The following is an 18,146-nucleotide window of genomic DNA, read 5'->3' as shown; positions in this document are numbered from 1 at the left end:
TCGGGGACTGGTGACTCTGGGTAGGGCCCTTGTCACCAAGCTGAGATGGAGCTGCCCACCAGGCTGGGCCACGGCACCAGCCTCCAGGGACACGGCCGCTGTGGCGATTGAGGGTCAGCCGCCAACCTCCCTGGGGCCGGCGGGTGCAGGATGGGCCTGTCTGATAGGGATTCTTCTCACTGGGATGTCGTGTCCTTGCGGCACGTGGTCCTGGCTACGTGGAGAATTCAGCCCGCCGTGCCTCTGGGCCAGGCTGTGGAGACCCAGCGCTGTTTGGGTTGAGACGGGATTACAGCGGGAAGCCAGGCCTCACGATTTCCCTCTCAGCCTGCCCGTCACTCGACTATAACAGACCATCTTCAGTGTGTAAATCCTGCCCGTGTTACAGACGGGCATCTCTCAAGAGAGAGGGTGTTGAAAACTGAAGCAACAGCTTGCATTGGCCACGAGTGTGACAGGAGAGGACAGGCAGGCTACCTGTGAGGACAGAGATCCTCATTATGTACCTGCTATGCTCCCAGCTGGGGTCTGTGCCGATCAGAACGATCACTTCTCCGAACTCCCAAAGCAGACCCCGGGGGACAGCCTGTCCCTTCTCTGGGTGTGTCTGCCAGGGCCTCGGCCTCTGGCCTCTGCTCCCCTCCACCCCGGCAGCGCACGAGTCCCCCGGGGATTCTGAGATGGTAGTTCTGGGCTGCGGCCTGAAACTCTGTACTCTCACGTTCCGACACAGCAGAGTTACTGGTCCACGGACCGCCCTTGGAGTAGCAAGGCCTTCGGGGCTGGTGTTTTCTTTCTTTCTTTTTTTTAATTAAAAAAAATTTATTTTAGAGAGAGAGAGAGAGAGAGCAGGGGAGGGGCAGAGAGAGGGAGACACAGAACGCAAAGCAGGCTCCAGGCTCTGAGCTGTCAGCACAGAGCCTGACGCGGGGCTTGAGCTCGTGAGCTATGAGATCATGACCTGAGCTGAAGTCGGACGCTTAACCGCCTGAGCCCCCCGGGCGCCCCAAGCCTGGTGTTTTCTGACCACGTGTTCGGATGGGCAGCAGGCGGGGACATGGGCGTTGAGCATGGCTGGCTCTCGGAGAAGCACTGTCTCTTGCTCCTCTCTGAAGCTGCCTTTCTCTGTGTTTCGAAGGGCGGAAATTGGGGTTTTCGCCCCATCCCCTGGTCAACATGCTTGGCCGGGCCGGCAGCCCTGGGTCACGTCTTCTGGAATGGTCAGACTGGATGTGCATAAGTAGGAGGGCAGCAGGCCCCCGGGAGTGGGCTGGACGAGCACATTCCGAACCTCCCGCCCACCCCGAGGAGCGCGCCTTACCTGCCGCTGGGAAACGGTGGGAACGCCACAGACTTCAGCTTCTTGTCCTCTGCCGCCGACAGGCAGTTTTTGATGGTCTCTTCGAGCTGTTCTTCACATTTGTCGGAGCCCCACTGAGGGATGTGACAGTGGATGACAAATTTGGCTGCGAGTCCGCTGGATTGGCTGACAGCGGCTGGGACAGGAGAGAGAAACACTGCGGGTTATTTCCCAGGTCTCCGCCTTCTTCCTGGGGGCTGGGCGGAACCCCACCCGAGCCTCTCAAATGTGTGCGGACAGGGAAGCCAGAGCGGCTAGCTGGGTAACGTTCCGTGCTTCTTCTTTTTTTAAATCTATTTATTTTGAAGGAGAGAAAGCACCAGCCGGGGAGAGGCAGAGAGAGAGAGAGAGAGAGAGAGAGAGAGAGAGAGAGAGAGAGAATCTCAACAAGGCCCCGCACAACACAGAGCTCGACTGGGGGCTCGAACTCATGAACCATGGGCTCATGACCTGAGCCAAAACCAAGAGTTGATGCTTCACTGACTGAGTCACCCAGGCGCCCCAGGTTCTGTGCTTCTGATGGGGCTGTGCGTTTGCGCTGTTGGAATTGCTCTGGACGGTCAGCACCAGCTGCAGACGGATGCGTTAAAAGCCGATGTGACTTGCCCGTGCTCTGCCACCCCGTCACTCGGCCAGGCCACCTACTGACGATGGCTCCCAGTCAAAGGTACACACCAGAATCACCCCGACAGCTGAGGAATGGCCTTCCCCAAATGTCCACGTCCTCATCCCTGGACCCTGCGAGCGTGACCTTACGTGGTGGAAGGGACTCTGCAGGTGTGATTAAGTGAAGGATCGTGGGACGGGGAGGTTATCCTGGGTTAGCTGGGTGTGCCGCCAGTGGATCACCCGGGTCCTTCTAAGTGGGAGGCAGCAAGGCCAAAGGCAGGAGAAGGCGAAGTAAGGACGGAGCAGAGCTTGGGGCGATGTGTCCAGGAGCCCCGAACGGCCCAGCCCGGAAGCTGGGAGGGGCAAGGAGCGGCTTCCCCGCGAAGGAACCCGCTCTGCCAACAACCTCATCTTAGTTCTTTCACACTGACCGTGGACTTCTGACCTCTGACACTCATCGAGAGTCGGTCTGTGTTGTCTGAAGCCACTAAGTTTGTGGTAGCTGGTCACAAGCAGTGATAGGAAACGAATGCAACAGCTTTTAATTAACAGATGCGTAGGCCCTGCCGCCCCCACCGGGCCCCCAGGATCCCGGCTCAGTAGGGCCGGTGCGGGACTTTCACGTGTGTGCGTGCGTGTGTGCGCGTGCGTGTGTGGTCTAGGGCCCTCCGTAAATTGAGAACCGCCGCACCACTCCGTTGCACATGCCCCCGGGCAGGACTGTCTTTCGGTCAGTGAGGAGCCTGCACTGGGGGCAGGGGTTCAAAACGGGTGGTGAAGTCGACTTACACCAGCCTTGTCTCGTTACTTCCGTTCGTGCTCCTTTTTACTCCCCCGATCCCACGCCGAGCAGTTGGGTCTTACCCACTGGCCATTCTCCGGCCACAGCCGCGCGCCACCTCCCCTAAGCCGCCCACCTTGCAGAGCTGGGGCTCCGTGCCCCTCGAGGAACCGGGTGTGCTTGTAACATAGACGGGTGCCTGCTGCGTTCTGGAGTGGGGTGGGGGGTTGGTTAGAAAGATTTAGTTGAAATACACGATGCCCGCCTAGTTTTTGAGAAGTGTTTCCTAGCAACATCCACGGTGTTGGGGAACTGATGGCTGCACCTGCCGGGTTGGGCGGGTGGACACTCTTTGTGGCCCTTTGGGTCGGCCGGTTGCCTTCCCAGAGCCCTGCTGGGTGCGGGCCGCCTGATGGGTGAGTGAGTGAAGGAAATTTGCCAACATAAATACAGGAGGCAGGGGGCGTGACCAGGTGGACTCTATGACCGTGTACATTTGCACACCAGGAGCAGAATGTCCCCGGGCCCGGAGTCCGGGGCTGTTCTCCAGAGAACCGGGGACACTTGGCATTGGTCCCACTGCTGGGGGCAATTTCTCTGAGGCTTCTCTACTCTGGTCTGCTGGCTTTTCACATACTGGGTGGATTTATTTTACATAAATTTAAAGTATAATCATGTTACCAGCTGAATGGTGTCTTTTTAATGTAAAGTCATTTACAGTATTTTTTTAATGTTTATTTATTTTTGAGAGAGGGACAGAGTGGGAGTGGGAGGGGGCAGAGAGAGAGGAAGACACAGAGTCTGAAGCAGGCTCGGGCTCCAAGCTGTCAGCACAGAGCCCGACGCGGGGCTTGAACTCCCGAATGGCGAGATCATGACCTGGGCCGAAGTTGCTTAACTGTCAGTCAGATGCTTAACTGACTGAGCCACCCAGTTGCCCCTAATGTTTACTTATTTTTGAGAGAGAGAGAGAGAGAGAGAGAGAGAGAGACAGTGCACACACGAGCAGGAGGGGGGTGCAGAGAGGAAGGGAGAGAGAATCCCAAGAAGGCTCCATGCTGACTTGGGGCTCAATCCCATGACCCTGGGATCATGACCTGAGCTGATATCAAGAGTCAGATGCTTAACTGAGCCACCCTGGAGCCCCTAATGTAAAGTCATTTAAATAACAGGAATATGCTCCTAGATGGCAGTATTACGTCAATCATTGAATCTATTAAAACAAACCCTTCTCTTCCCTTTTGAGGCCCTCGACTACACTAGATTTTGAAGGTATCCTAAGACAAGGTTTTCCCGTGGCAACTGAAAACGGACACTACGGCTGGAAGTTGTAATGATATAGAATGTTCCCTTGATGTGCCCAGGACAAGGGTTAAGGTATCTTGGGGACTGGGATGCTGAGACTTGGTAGAGGCACCAAGGCACTGATGTGGTGTCACCTGGGGAGCCACCTTCACCGGTGAAGACCTGTGCTCTCACGGCAGCAGTGTCACTGCGAGGAGCCTCCAGAACCTTCCCTCAGGCAAGCCATCACATTCTGGAAGGCCCTGCACCTTCTCAGAGTTACCGCAGCTGAAGGGGGCTCCGGGGTGGCCCCTTGTCCTGCTGGGAAGCTGCCAATCCTTGGTCTCCCTGACACCATGATTTTCCTTCTGCCTCAGTTTCCTACAACAGCCTCTCTTCTTCCTATCCGTCTGGGCCCGGGTCTCTTCTCGCTGCTGCAGGAGGCACTCAGGCAGCTCCTGGGCAACTACCTGCAAGCCATTTTCCTCCTCAGCTTTTCCCAACCTCTCACCAGGGACGTGCACCTCAGCCAACTTTCCGGTGCCCCTGGTTCCAAAGCCCGATTCCCCTCTTCTCCATCTGTCACTGGAAACGTCAGCTGGTTTCCTCTGACTTGTCTCATTCAAAGACCCTCTGCTTCATCTCTCCCGCTTCCCATTCAGCTTCCCAGCTGGAATCAGGATGCATCTTATGACGGCTGCCAGCCCGGACTGAGCGGAGTTATTCCAGACAGAAGTGGCATCTGCTTGTCACCTGGGGCCACTACCAAACTGGTCTCATGTTCCACTAACCTCCCTGCCTGAGGTTTCTGGGCCGCACTGGATTCGACACCAAATCCATAGGAGTACCAGCTTATGGCTCAAATTCTCTAGTGGGGTTTTTTTCCCCCTCAGTCCACCCAAGGTCAAGGTCAAGATACATACTTGCTGCCCTTTCTGCGTGGTGGGTTCAAGTCTTGCTTGCTCTCGAATGGAACATTCCCAGCTTTATGTGGGGTCTCCTATTAGATATCCCATCTTGGATGGTTATTCCTTTTTTTTTTTTTTTTTTTTTTAAGGTTTATTTATTTTTGAGAGAGACAGAGCACGAGCAGGGGAGGGGCAGAGAGAGGAGACACAGAATCCGAAGCAGGCTCCAGGCTCTGAGCTGCCAGCACAGAGCCCGATGGGGGGCTCGAACTCACAAGTCATGAGACCACGACCTGAGCCGAAGGCGGAGGCTCAACCTACTGAGCCACCCAGGCGCCCCTTGGGTATTTATTCTTTCTTAATGATATATACAATTAGGGCATGTCTTATAAGTGATGGCATTTTTAAACTAAATGTCACACTGATGTTAAACCCTGATGAGCCGTCTCCCCTCTTCCAGATTCAACCTCACCAATCCCTTCTTCCAACAGAGCTACCACGGATGGGTCCCAGGCCACGGGTGCTTGGACCTAACATACCTGCCCCACTTTCTTAGCTCGTGATTATTCCTGAAGCCTTCCCCTTCCTTCTGGATTCATTTGTCTCCCGTGGGCCTTGCAGCAAAAGGGCCTGTGATTTCTGCCACCCAGCTTGTGTGTGTCCGAACACGGTGTCTTTCGCGCCACCTCCTGAATAGTAACAGAGCGGCGTGTGGAATTTGTGGTTGATGGTATTTCCCCTGGGGGCTTTGGAGCCGTTTCTTTCCCACTTCCAAGAATCCTCGGTTGCTGATGAGAAGTCTGTGGTCAGAACGGTCTTTACGTGGTCTGCCTTTCCCCTCAGCTTGCTTTGCAGGTTTCTCTTGATTTTTGAACTTCTTTGTTATTATTATTTTAATTTATTTTGAGAAAGAGAGAGAGAGCTCATGCACATACAGGCGAGGGAGGGGCAGAGAGAGAGAGGGAAAGAGAGAGAATCTCAAGCAGGCTCCGCGCTCAGCCCGGAGCCCGACGTGGGGCTCCGTCTCAGGACCCTGCAATCCTGACCTGAGCCAAAATTGAGAGTTGGATGCTCAATTGACTGAGCCACCTGGGTGTCCCTTAGCCATGTTGTTTTAAAATGTGTTTTTACTTAATGTTTTTTGTTTATTTTTGAGAGAGCGCGCGCATGAGCAGTGGGGGCAGAGAGAGAGGGGGACAGAGGATCCAAAGCAGGCTCCGTCCTGACAGCAGCCAGCCCGACACGGGGCTCGAACTCGCGGATCATGAGATCATGACTTGAGCCGAAGTCGGACACTCGACCGACTGAGCCACCCAGGCTAAAGACTGCTTCTCTAGCTTCTATTTCTGCCTCTGGAACTCTGTTTCTAAGTGCACTGGAGCCTCCCACCCTGTGCAGAACAGCTAGTTTTCTCTCCTTCCCACCCTGGCAGCAGTTTGTTGGAGGCCTTTCCCCACTCGTGACTGGACCTGGGGCCCGGCGGCCTGCGGCCTCGACCTTCCCCGCTGCTGCCGCCTCCCGCCCTTCTGTCCCTGCCCGCCCGAATGGTTGTCTCACATCTCCACGCGGCTCTGTCTCACAATTTTAAGTGTGAAATTCTATCATTGCTCTATGTATGGGGCGTGGTAGGTGCAATTTGAAAGGGAGGACTCATGTTTTCTCTTGACTGGAAGCCCCTTTTCTTTTTTTTCCTTTCTCTTTTCAAAATTTTATTTGAATTCTGGCTAGTTAACATACAGTGCGATATTGGTTTCAGGAGTGGAATTCGGTAATTCATCAACTACATACAATACCCAGTGCTCATCCCAAAAAGCGCCCTCCTCCGTGCCCATCACCCGTTTAGCCCATCCCCGCCCCCCACTCCTCCATCAACCTTCAGTTCGTTCTCTATCATTAAGACTCTCTTCTGGTTTGCTTCCCTCTCTTTTTTCCCCCTCCCATGAACTCATCTGTTTTGTTTCTTAAATCCCACATAGCCCCATTACTTTTCTGGCCACAGATCTGATCACGACAGGGCCCAGCTTAAACTCTCAAATGCTGGCTCAGGGCCCGGGCCTTGTCACACACGATGCCCTTACCGCCCAGCGTCCCTGCCCCCAGGGGTTCTTACACCCTCGCTGGAGCCTCCCCAGCTCCAGAGGGCATGGCTCCCTCCCTGTGCCCCTCTTATGTTGTCTGTCTCTCCTCCTGGACCGTCCAGTGCTTGAGGGCAGGAGTGGGTTTCATTGCCTTCGGAGCCCCGGCATCGGGACAGCACTTGGCACTGAGTACGCGGTCCCCGGAGGTGATGTGTGCGCACGTGGGGGGGGACAAGGATCTGAAGTTGGAGCCACCTGTCAAAAAGTTACCCAACATCCCTGAAAAACTTGGGCAAGTGTTCACGCACAGCAGCTCTCTTTGCAAGAGCCAAAGGTAGAAACAACCCACCTGATGAAATGGGTCCACATAATGGAATATTATTCAGCCCTAAAAAGGGAACAAAGCGCTGATGCATCCTACAACGTGGATGAACCTTGATAAGATTATATAAAGTCAGGGAGGCTAGATACCAAAGGTCACATGGCCCGTGATTCTGTTGACGTGAAATGTCCAGAACAGGCACATCCATGGAGGCAGAAGGCGGACTGGGGGTTGCCAGGGGCTGGCTGAGGGGGAAGGGAGTCACCACTGGGGGTGACAGAAGAATTGCGGGGTTGGACAGTGGTGATGGTAGGACAGCAGGATGAGTGTAAGTTACCCAACAGCTTCATTCTGGGGTGATCTGATGCTAATTGCCTTGAACTCTCCAGACCCATTGTCGTCCCCAGAGTGCGTGAAATGATGTACGCGGGCCTGCGCGAGTTGTCTGAGAGATGCCGACTCTCTGACTCGCTGAGGCCTATTTTGCTCGGCAAACTGATCATGCGCGAAGCACGTGGCGCTGGCGGGGAGGGTGGCGAGGCAGTGCCGGGAACACGGGCGCCACACCGCGCTTACCTTCGGCGACTTCCAAAGGGCCTTGGGATTTGCGGAGCTCCTTTACCGTTTCCAAGAACTCTTTCCCGCCAGCCTTTTCCAAGGCCTTACCTGCGGAGAACAAGGGAAGCCATGGCTGTTGTCCTTTTCAAAGTCACCGGTCACACTGTTTCGCATAGTTTCAGTAGGCCAGAAAACAGATAACCAACCGCACTTGCAAAGCAGGAATCCCACTTTGCAGTCGGGTTGCCAGCGGTCCCTGCTGGCAGGGGTCTCTGGGCTTCTGTCCAGCAGGGCTTAGATTCTAGCAAACTCTTTCAAAGGGCCTTTTTAAGGGGCGATTTGGCCATAAGCAGTCTCACGACATGAATCCTGAAGGTGATTTTTAGAAATCGAAGTACAGTGGACACACGATGTTACGTGAGTTTCAGGCGTGCAACATAGTGACTGGACAACTCTACACATTGTGCTGTGCTCCCCATCTGTAGCTGCCATCTGTCACCATACAGCATGGTCACAATACCATCGCCTATATACCCTATGCTGTACTAAGGGTGAATTTATCTATCTATCTATCTATCTATCTATTTAGAGTGAGCAGGGGAGAGGCAGAGAAAGAGGGAGAGAGAGAGAATCCCAAGCAGGCCCCGAGCTGCCAGCATAGAGCCCCACGTGGGGCTCGAACTCAGGAACCGTGAGATCGTGACCTGAGCCAACACCCAGAGTGACACTTAACCAACTGAGCCATGCAGGCACCCCTAAAGGTGAACTTTAAAAAAAATCACGGCTCCGGTGTTCTGATCTCTGGGTTCAGGACCGCAGGCTGTGTTGGTTAAATTCAGTGCCTTGGATTCAAAGGCCCACACCGGGGCGCATCGCACAGACCATGCACTGGGTCCTAAGCCTGGCGCCGGGCCCGAGGTGACAGCAGGAACCTCTGGGTGCAGACTCCAGGGGTCCCAATCCCATTTCACCACCACCTGTGTGTAGTGAGTCTGGTGGGCAGAGGCCAGACAAGGCCAGGGCAGCCTGCGGTGGTGTTCCACCAACCTGGGCCTGGGTTTTCAATGGAAACACGCAACTCTGAGAGGCACCCCTCTAAGGACCTTTCTGACTGGAGAGCCCTTGGGTCTCTGATGTTAGGACAATTCCCAACTCGGTATTTCAGGATTGTGCTTCCGCGGAGGCCAAGTGGACCCCCCAACGGATGGCAGGACTCCACCTCTGGCCAGCAGGAACCCCGTATCTGGGCGCTGGGGCTCCTCATGCCTCTGAGATGACGTAGGGCGTCTTGTCCACGCTAGGTGGTTGCTGCCCTTGGTGGGGGATGAGGCCTCTCCCCCCACGTGTTTTCATCTTCTAATGAACTTGGTGATCGCGCTGTCTGGGGCAAGTCTCAGCTCTCTGTCTTCATGGTTACGATGGTGGGAGCTGGTGAGGGAGCTTCCCACTCCCCACCTGCACCCTCAGGCGTATTTGGAGAGCCGCAGGGCGTTGTGCGGGTTATGGAGGAAAGGTGCCTGTTCCAGCAGTCAGTTTCCACTGGGGCTGGGAAGGGGCGGGGATTTCTTCATGAAGGTGCTTGGGTTTCAGTGATACAATTTGGAAATGGTAATCTTGGGCCTTCAGAGTCTCCTTCCTGGCCCTCAGACTCCCGGCCAGTGCTGATCTGCTGGGTCACAGAAGCCTGGAGAAGGCCAGGACCCGCAGCCAGCGGCCCCATACGTGCCGAGAAGCATCGGAAGCAGGTGCATTCTGCACCTGCACTCTGCACTGGGGCCAAGGGCCAGATGGGAGCGTGTAAAAGGCAAGGCAAGCCCACCCTCTTCCCCAAAGACTCCCAAGCATGAAGCAACCTGAAATGTCGATGGGGGGACTTTCTCTCTATGGAAGCATTCCAGTGAAGAAAGGAAGGAATGCTAGAATTAGGATATGGCTCCCACCCACACAACCCCTAAGGAACGGACAAACCTGGAGAAGGAGCATCAGTGGGAGTCACCCGCCTCCTGACGTAGAATATCCCATCACTGACCAAACAGTCTTCCCCCCAATTTTTGAGCCTGAATCTCATTAGGACTCTAGATCCAACTACCAATTTATAAGAAGAACAGAGAAGAAACAGGTTTAATGGCATCGGGAGCATGTAATCAATAAAATCCAGACTTGGGAAACCCTACAGGACAAATGGCCCAGCTTCTTCAAAAAATAAACTGGAAATAAAAAGAGAGAGAGAGAGAGAAAGAGGGAAAAGATATGAAAGGGGAACCGAGGGGCTATAAGAGATTCATCAGCTAATTGTGATGTGTGGACTTATTTGGATCCTGTATCAAACACATTAAAAAAACAAACTGGGGGCCGCTGGATGGCTCAATCGTTTAAGTGTCCAACTTCGGCTCAGGTCATGATCTCTCGGTCTGTGAGTTCGAGCCCCACGTCGGGCTCTGTGCTGACAGCTCAGAGCCTGGAGCCTGCTTCGGATTCTGTGTCTCCCTCTCTCCCTGCCCCCCGCCCCCCGACCCCCACACTCTGTCTCTTTCAAAAATAAACATTAAAAAAATTAAAAACACAAATTGGTATTTGTGATACAACTGAAATGTGAACAGTGACCAGTATTCGACAACATTACTATTTCTAGCTGTGATGATGGTACCGTGTCAAAAAATTATGCTGTCAAAATGCTAGCCCTGATCATTCCGAAGAGCCCACAGACACGATGACGTCTGGGGGGTGGGGGTGGGTAGCATGAGAGCAGGCTCGGGCAACTGGGTGTATGGGGTTTTCGTCATGCTCTTCCGTTATTTTTGTGTATGCTCGAATTTTTCTGGAACGACACACAGTGCTTTAAAAAGACTAAATCAGGGTCTTATCTGCAGGGGGTGATTGGTTTGGGTGATGGTCGTGGAAAATGGAATCATGATAGGCGGGACCCCTTCTAAACAGCACAGCAACAATAAAAAAAAAGACCGTCACTTATCAAATGTTTATGAGCCCGGCACTGTGCTAGCCTCATCCGTGTGTTACCTTATTTAACCTTCACGCTGTCCCTATAACATGGGTGCTATGGTTATCCTCACTTATAGGGGGAGGCAAGTGAGGTTCAGAGAGCTTGAGGAATCTGCCTAAAGTCACACAGCTCAGAGGTAATGGGTAAAATCTAGGACACAGACCCATCCTGACCCCAGAAGCCTCATTGCTGCGATCTGAGTTTTTGCCCCATTATCGGTGTTCTTTGTATCCTATTACCACCCTGTCACTTAAAAAAAGAAAACTATCGTGATTGCTTTCCTGATATAGAAATGCAAACTCTAGAAATGATAGAATAGCACTTGAAGCAGATTAAGACTAAGGCTACTGGGGGGAGTCTTTGCATACAGTGGGGGAGTTCAGGGCAGTTGACAAGGCCTGGGCTGGGTCTGAACAATGAAGAAGGAAGTTTTACAGTTTCTATATACAAGAGAAGTCCTGTTTCTCTGCACTGTGGTTCACCCTGCCCCCAGCACTGAGGCTGTCCTATCTCCTTCTCAGCAAAGCAAGTGGCCTCTGATGCCCCTGGGGACACCTAAGTGAGCCCAGTGGCCTGGGCAACCCCCCCTCCCCCCGCCACCAGTCCTACCAACCCGGGGCTGAGACCCAAGCCCTGAATCCCAGGGATAAAGACCTTTTTTGCTCACTTTCTTTACTTTTTTCAATGGAGGGTTTAAGGCACTTCTGTCTTGTAAAAGTGGATAAGGTGGTGACCATTTAGAATGCCATTACTTCGAGTGCCCTTGAGAGCTTAGCCCTCCCTGTTCCTCCAGCTCGCCCGGGGAACAGCTCCCTTCCACCACCCTCGAGACAGGCTGCGATCCACCGGTAAAGTAACTCAACACACAGCCTCACAGACAACTTTCTCCAGATGTCCATTTCCTTTTTACTAAAGGTGTTCTTAATTTTTAGGCTCAAAATAAATGGGGAGGTTTACCCCAAACACGTACGACAATGTTTACAGCAATACGCATCATTGCCCAAAGTAGAAACTATGCAACCGCTGTCGATGGTAGAAGGTCACCACGTTCTGGTGTGTTCCTACAGTGGAATACCGCACGGCAAAGAAAATGAACGAACTGCAACCATGCCCAACAATACGGGCGTGTTTCATAGATCCAAAGTCGAGCAAAAGACACGAACAAAGACGCACCGCATGGTTTCATTTATATGAAGTCCAGAACAGACGGCAGCCGTCTGTGCTGGGAAGGGACAGGACAGCGGTTACCCTTGGAGGGAATGGTACGAGGGATGGGGGAGGGAGGGGGATTCTGGGGCGCCGATAGGGTTCTGCTTCATGATCAAGGTGCCGGTTACACAGACACGTTCACTGGGAGGAAAATTCGTCAAGCTGTGCACTAACAATCTGTTTTTACACGATGCGTCCGCGAACACTTCAAAAATATATCCAGATTAAAGACAAAATTAGTTACTTTCTGGTAGTGCCGTCTAATTACACCCAAAGGACGGAGTGTGATGTGGTCCCCCAAGTAGAGGAGATCTGGTCGACCATGGCCAACTTGACAAGAACTTGCCCGAACAGTGGGCTCGCCTTTGGAACCTCTACCGAATTCTCAGGACCTTACCTATGTCTTCCTTGAGGTCAATTTCGGCTGTGGTTGGGTGGACAATGCCCTCCACTCTCATGGAGCCAATATGGCTGATGTCACTCTGGGTCAGGGAGAGCTGCGTCAGGAAGGAAAGACGGAGAGTGTGGGAGAGATCAAGTCCTATTAAAAGTCTTCATATTTTACCTCCCATCTGTTAATTCTCTCAGTTATTTACACTGAATTGTCACCATAAAGGGCCGCGGTGGGAGCGACCGTCTCGGGGTGTTTGGTCTTCCGGAAGCTCTTCTGAGCCCAGTGGATTTGACTGTCACACTGAGCATCAAATCTGTCTCCTCTTCCGGGAGCAGGAATGGGCCCTCCCTGTTTCTTCCTTTCCCTCTAGCTTATGCCTCCGTTTCCCAGTCCAGATGGCCTTGGTGTCCGGTGGCATGTGGTCTGAGCAGTTCCCGCCAGGGAAGCCCGGGATGGCTCTCCCCGGCTCCCCTCAGGTCCCTGCATTCTTCCCAGAGCAGGGGACAGGAACGTGTGGCCGACGACCCTGATGTCCCCTCCGGGGACAGGGATGCGTGGCCGACGACCTGGCTCGAGAATAGTGGCGGGCTCTAGGATTCCAACCTGCCTATGTCTGGCCACCTTGCCTTTTGGGGACCATACTCTTAGGGCTACGCTTGTGACAGGCCGCCTTGCGTGTTCATAACTGAGTGGAATGCAGAACATTTTCCCTCGTCTCCCCGTGCGAGCGTGACAGTTCCGTTCCCCTGAGAAAAGCCAGAGAAGGCCAGTTATCATGCGACCGCGGCCAGCCCCTGGAGGGGACTTCAGCTCCACACCTTTGCTTTCCTGCTTTCGTCAGTGAAGAATTAGGAACCCACCACATACACACTCTTTTGTAACACGCTCTTCCCAATGGCTTCTCTAGAAGTGCATCCTATTATCAGGCTGTGAACACTCAGCCACCAGAGGTATGATTAACTGACTGTTGCCTTGTGTATCTTATTTCAGCCCCATTTGACTTGGTAGATAAATTGTCTGCTCCGTAAACTGTATGCTAGTGGGAATGAATTATTTGCATGTCCGTCTGGGCTGCTGCTATGCTGCTGAAGGCTGTTCAGATGTATAGCCCGCTTGTCCTCTTTCTGCATTCCAGAAAGGCAAGCAGACTGAATTATTGGCAAATGATTCATTTCTAACACCAGGGATATTCAGGAAAGGTAGATCTCTATTTTCTTGCCCTGATACATTACATCGAAACATGCAAGGCTGGCCTCCCAGAGTCATTTGAGAAGGTTAGCTAAGGATGTGTGGGGCAGGCGCAGAAATGAGTGGGGCGCTGGGGAGTTCCCGGCCACGATGCCATTCTATGGCCTGACCGGGAAGATGGCCTATGCTTACCTTTGGCTGACCGGCGCCGGCATGAATAATTCTCGGCACTAAAGCGTTTGTTTACTCTCACAATGTAGACGCTGCCATAGCTCTTTAGTGTAAGCGTGAATAATTCAAGACCGGAGTGAAAGTCGTGTTAGGGGAACGAGGGATGAAGGAAACATCATTGCCTGCAAACGGTAGGTTATAAAAATGCAACAGTGTTTTACTGCAGCACATGACAATTCTCTTTATTACCTTCTGCCCCAGAACGAGGCTTTTAGATGACAGAATGGTGAATCCGTCCCCCGGCCCATCTTCGGAGGTGGAATTTGAAGTTCCTTCTTTATCGCTGTCCTTTGGTTTGGACTGTTGGTAGAAATCAGAAGGACAGGTGGGAGATAATTCAGGAAAAGCCCAGAGTGGCTTTATCAAGCCCTCCCTATGGCTATCACCACCTTGGATATGAAAGGAAGTGGCGGATGTTATGTTCCGCCGTCCTCGATGGAGGGACGCAAGGGAGCAATAGGAGGGAAAGAGAAGGGCGTAGCCCAAAGTAAAGTGTGTTCAAGAGGTCCACAGGTATGTGTAGTCCTTCCTCCGACTGGACACAGGTACACTGTTGTTCTTTGCAATGCCTGCAGCTTAAGATGGCAAGCATCGGAACCAAGTGGGGTCATTCATAGCCCACTGTTCAACCTCCCTTCTCCCCAGGATTTCCTTGGGGCACAGAGGCAGCGGCGTGAACTCTTACACATCTTTTGTGTTATCGCGGAGGTCTGTGGAATGGAAATTTGACGACCTTTGTGGCAGCGCTGTCTACTAGAACTTTCTGTGAGCACGGAAATGCCCTCTGCCTGCTGAGCACTTGAAATGTGGGTGGCGCAACCAAGGAACTGAATTTTGTTTTAAAATGTCCCCACACGGGCTCTACACTGTTAGTGCAGAGTCCAATGCGGGGCTTGAACTCACAACCGGCAAGCTTGTGACCTGAGCGGCTGCCTAACCGACTGAGCCACCCAGGTGCCCCCAAGGAACTGAATTTTTACTCTGATTTAGTTTTAATGAATTCCAATGCAAAGAGCCGCACGTGGCTAGTGGTTGATCGTGGTGGCCAGCTGATGGAAGCATCTCCGAGCTATAGCTACCTAGCACATGAGGCTGTCCTGAACGCCTGAAATCCCACTGGCTGAACCCAGCCGACCATCTGGGGGAGACAGACAGTCTGTGACAAACACAGACTGGAGCTCTGAAGAGAACTACAAAGCAGAGTTCCAGGCTATCATCTCTCCCTTACGATTTTGTCGGAGGCAGTGGAAGCATCTGGAAACATGAAGGCCACCCAGGCTTTGGGTTTGGAAACCTCTAGTAGTCCCTGCTTGGTGATTTAAGCTCTAGTCTCAGAGGCCCTTTGCCATTTTCTCCCAGTGGGGGGAGTCCCCAGCCCGTCAACAATGATGGGGACTCTGGATGCTTCAACCTTCTCCTGTTCTCTGAGCATCCCTGGCTCACACAGGCAACCCAGGCTCACCTTTTTGGACGTCCGTGGTTTGGCAGCCTTGGATTTCTTGCCTCCCTTCTTGCCTGACGCCGCCTTCCTTCCTCTTTTCTCTGGGGGAGGGGAGAGGATAGTTTCCGACTTGCCTTTGGTCCCCCGCTTTTTGGCCAGCAGTTCAGGATGAATTCTGGGTAGGACACCTCCACTGGCGATGGTCACTCCTTTTAGCAGCTGAAGAGAGACACGCGTGAGCTCGGGCAGCCAAGGGCTTGCTGTTCCCAGATTTCATACAGTTCTAACCGATGGCAAAACAAGTGTTAAATCTGGTTCTTTGCTTTCCCAAAGCGTGATGGGTGGTTTAACTAACTTTGCTGTTCCACTGGTAGAGCGAGTCTCTGTAGGTATCATGGCATCCTATGGTCTCATACAGAAAGCAAAACCAACGAGGGAAGATGAAAAGGGTATGGAGGCTGAAACCTGCGCTCGGGGAGGGAGCACTGCTTGACAAAACTGGGCTCAAAGGTCGATGTTCGGGCTAGACCCAGTTAACAACAGACCTCCACACTCTTGATCACACATTCCATCAGTAAAATATGTTTGACCATGCACCTCTCAATTAATACGTTTACCTTCTAAACAATTGACATGTACTACTGCATTAATAGAGTCTGCACATCCCCAAGTAGTTCCCGTCTACAAGGTGTACAACCAGGGCGGGTCCGTGGACAGTTAGAGTTACTGTCAGGATCAAGAGAGATACAGGAATTGCAAGGAAGAGTCCAGAAACTTTTACAGCAACCTGACAGAGGTATCGTAGATCTATTGGATCTACTGGATCTGGCCAAAAGATTGTGGCTTGTGGTCGGTATGTTGTTTTTCAAAAACTTTTCTAGCAATTATTTTTTATTGTATTTTTGGAAATTATCAGCCCACGGTGGACTGGAGATAAGAGCTGATTCTTCACATCACGCACACTTTGAAAAGAACAAGATTAGAATACAAATTCTTGTACTATCTACTGACTAGCACTTCCTGGGAGAGGCATTCATGGCAACTTTGGAGTTAGTTCCGTAATATAGGGAGGATTCTCCTGCCCACATCAGAATGAGTTGTCAACAATGTTTGCGCGAAGAAATCGTGAACAACATATATGCACGGCGCCTTCCCCAGCTACACGGAGACCTTGCTTTTAGAGAGGACAGGAAGGTCTGGAAAGACCCAAATATATAATGGGTCATTTCCAGAGGCAATTTTATTTTCTATCTGAATGATATAGCCAGCGGGATTTCTTCATCTCTTACATGATCTGGAAAATTTGTTGTATTAATGCGATTGGGAACTGTAGCAGGAATGACTTATAACCAACGGGGTCTGCATGCAACAGTGTGTTTGGCAAACCCATTCTGCGGCTTGTGTCTGTGCTTCAGACAGACCTACCTGATTGAGTTCCTCATCGTTGGCAACTGCTAGCAGGATGTGTCTTGGGGCTATCCGGGCCTTCTTGTTGTCCCTTGCGGCATTCCCAGCCAATTCTAGAATTTCCGCTGAAATCACAAGAGGGAGTTAATAGGCAATCTACAGAATGGGGTCTGAGGTTTTTGGAGCTTTTCTTTGGAAATGGTCTCAGAATTGGATCACATTTATTCGTTTGTCAGTCTTATGTCTGGGCCTGGAAAGAAATCCAGAATGCTGGAAAGAACTCAGGTTCCAGATGAGTAAGATATTTAAGCAAGACCTGATAGACGATCCTGTGGCAGTCTTCGAGTTGCCCTTGACATTAATCCTGTGCCCTCTTCCTTAATATTTGGACCTCTGATTTTTTTTGTTGAGCCCATAAACACAGGAAGGAAGACAGGATTTCCCAACGTCCCTTGCTGAGAACTGTGGTCATGTGATTACATTCTGGCCAATGAAAGACAAGTAATTATACTGTATGGTGCTTCCAAAAATGTCCATCAATGAAGGGAATGTACCTTCTTCCCTTTCTGCTGGCCGACTGGGGACGTGATGGCTGGATTTGGCCAAGAGGAAGAGCAAGATAGAAGGAACTGGAGTTTCTTATGATGGTGGTGACTCCTGACTAGACTGTCCTTATTCCCGGATGGTCTTCTATAGACTTATTTTGTATGAGGAGAGAGATAAACTCTCTTGTTTAAGCCACAGGAGTTAATTCTTGTTAAGCACGAGTTAATTCCGACCAATACAGAGCCCTAACATAGGACCTGAATTTCTTTTAGCCTAAAGAGAGAGGGCCATAGATGAGGTAGGTTAAAGTCTGTCTTTGGTACCCATTGGGACCCTTTTTAGAATCTCCCTTTCTTCTTTGCTTGGTGCCCTAGGTCCCTCCTGTCCTAAAGGAAAGGGATGGGGAAAACTAACTTGTACCGTGGGGTGAGGATATGCTTAGCCCAGAAAGTGAATTCTGAACAGGGATACCTACAAAGCCTGGAAAGGAAGGTATTTGGGGCTTGGGGGGTTTCCACATATCCCTTAGGATCTAAGCATGACTAAGCACGTTTAAGAAACATGTCATCTGATAAATGTAAAAGAGTTGAGGGGCGCCTGGGTGGCTCAGTCGGTTAAGCGTCCGACTTCAGCTCAGGTCATGATCTGGTCGTTCATGGGTTCGAGCCCCGTGTCCGGCTCTGTGTTGACAGCTCAGAGCCTGGAGCCGGCTTCGGATTCTGTGTCTCCCTCTCTCTCTGCCCCTCCTCTGCTCATGCTCTGTGTCTCCCTCTCTCAAAGATAAAATAAAAGATGAAAATAAAATTAAATTAAAAAAATAAAAGAGTCG

General features: G+C 51.9%; 1 protein-coding gene across 1 annotated transcript in view; it reads right to left on the bottom strand.

The window, feature by feature from the left end:
• LOC131492784 (core histone macro-H2A.2) overlaps positions 1–18,146 on the bottom strand; it is a 59,041-nt gene that overhangs the window by 1,224 nt on the left and 39,671 nt on the right. The window contains exons 3-8 of the mRNA XM_058696578.1: positions 16,790–16,896; positions 15,386–15,583; positions 14,113–14,223; positions 12,508–12,607; positions 7,919–8,008; positions 1,322–1,496 (exon numbers count right to left, since the gene is read on the bottom strand). Of these exons, the coding sequence (XP_058552561.1) occupies positions 1,322–1,496; positions 7,919–8,008; positions 12,508–12,607; positions 14,113–14,223; positions 15,386–15,583; positions 16,790–16,896 (781 nt within the window). The remainder of the gene's footprint in view (positions 1–1,321; positions 1,497–7,918; positions 8,009–12,507; positions 12,608–14,112; positions 14,224–15,385; positions 15,584–16,789; positions 16,897–18,146) is intronic.

Source organism: Neofelis nebulosa, chromosome 13 (genome assembly GCF_028018385.1).
Source record: "Neofelis nebulosa isolate mNeoNeb1 chromosome 13, mNeoNeb1.pri, whole genome shotgun sequence".
NCBI lineage: Eukaryota > Metazoa > Chordata > Mammalia > Carnivora > Felidae > Neofelis > Neofelis nebulosa.
The sequence above is the reverse complement of the archived record's forward strand: the minus strand, read 5'-3'. Positions and strand labels throughout refer to the sequence as shown.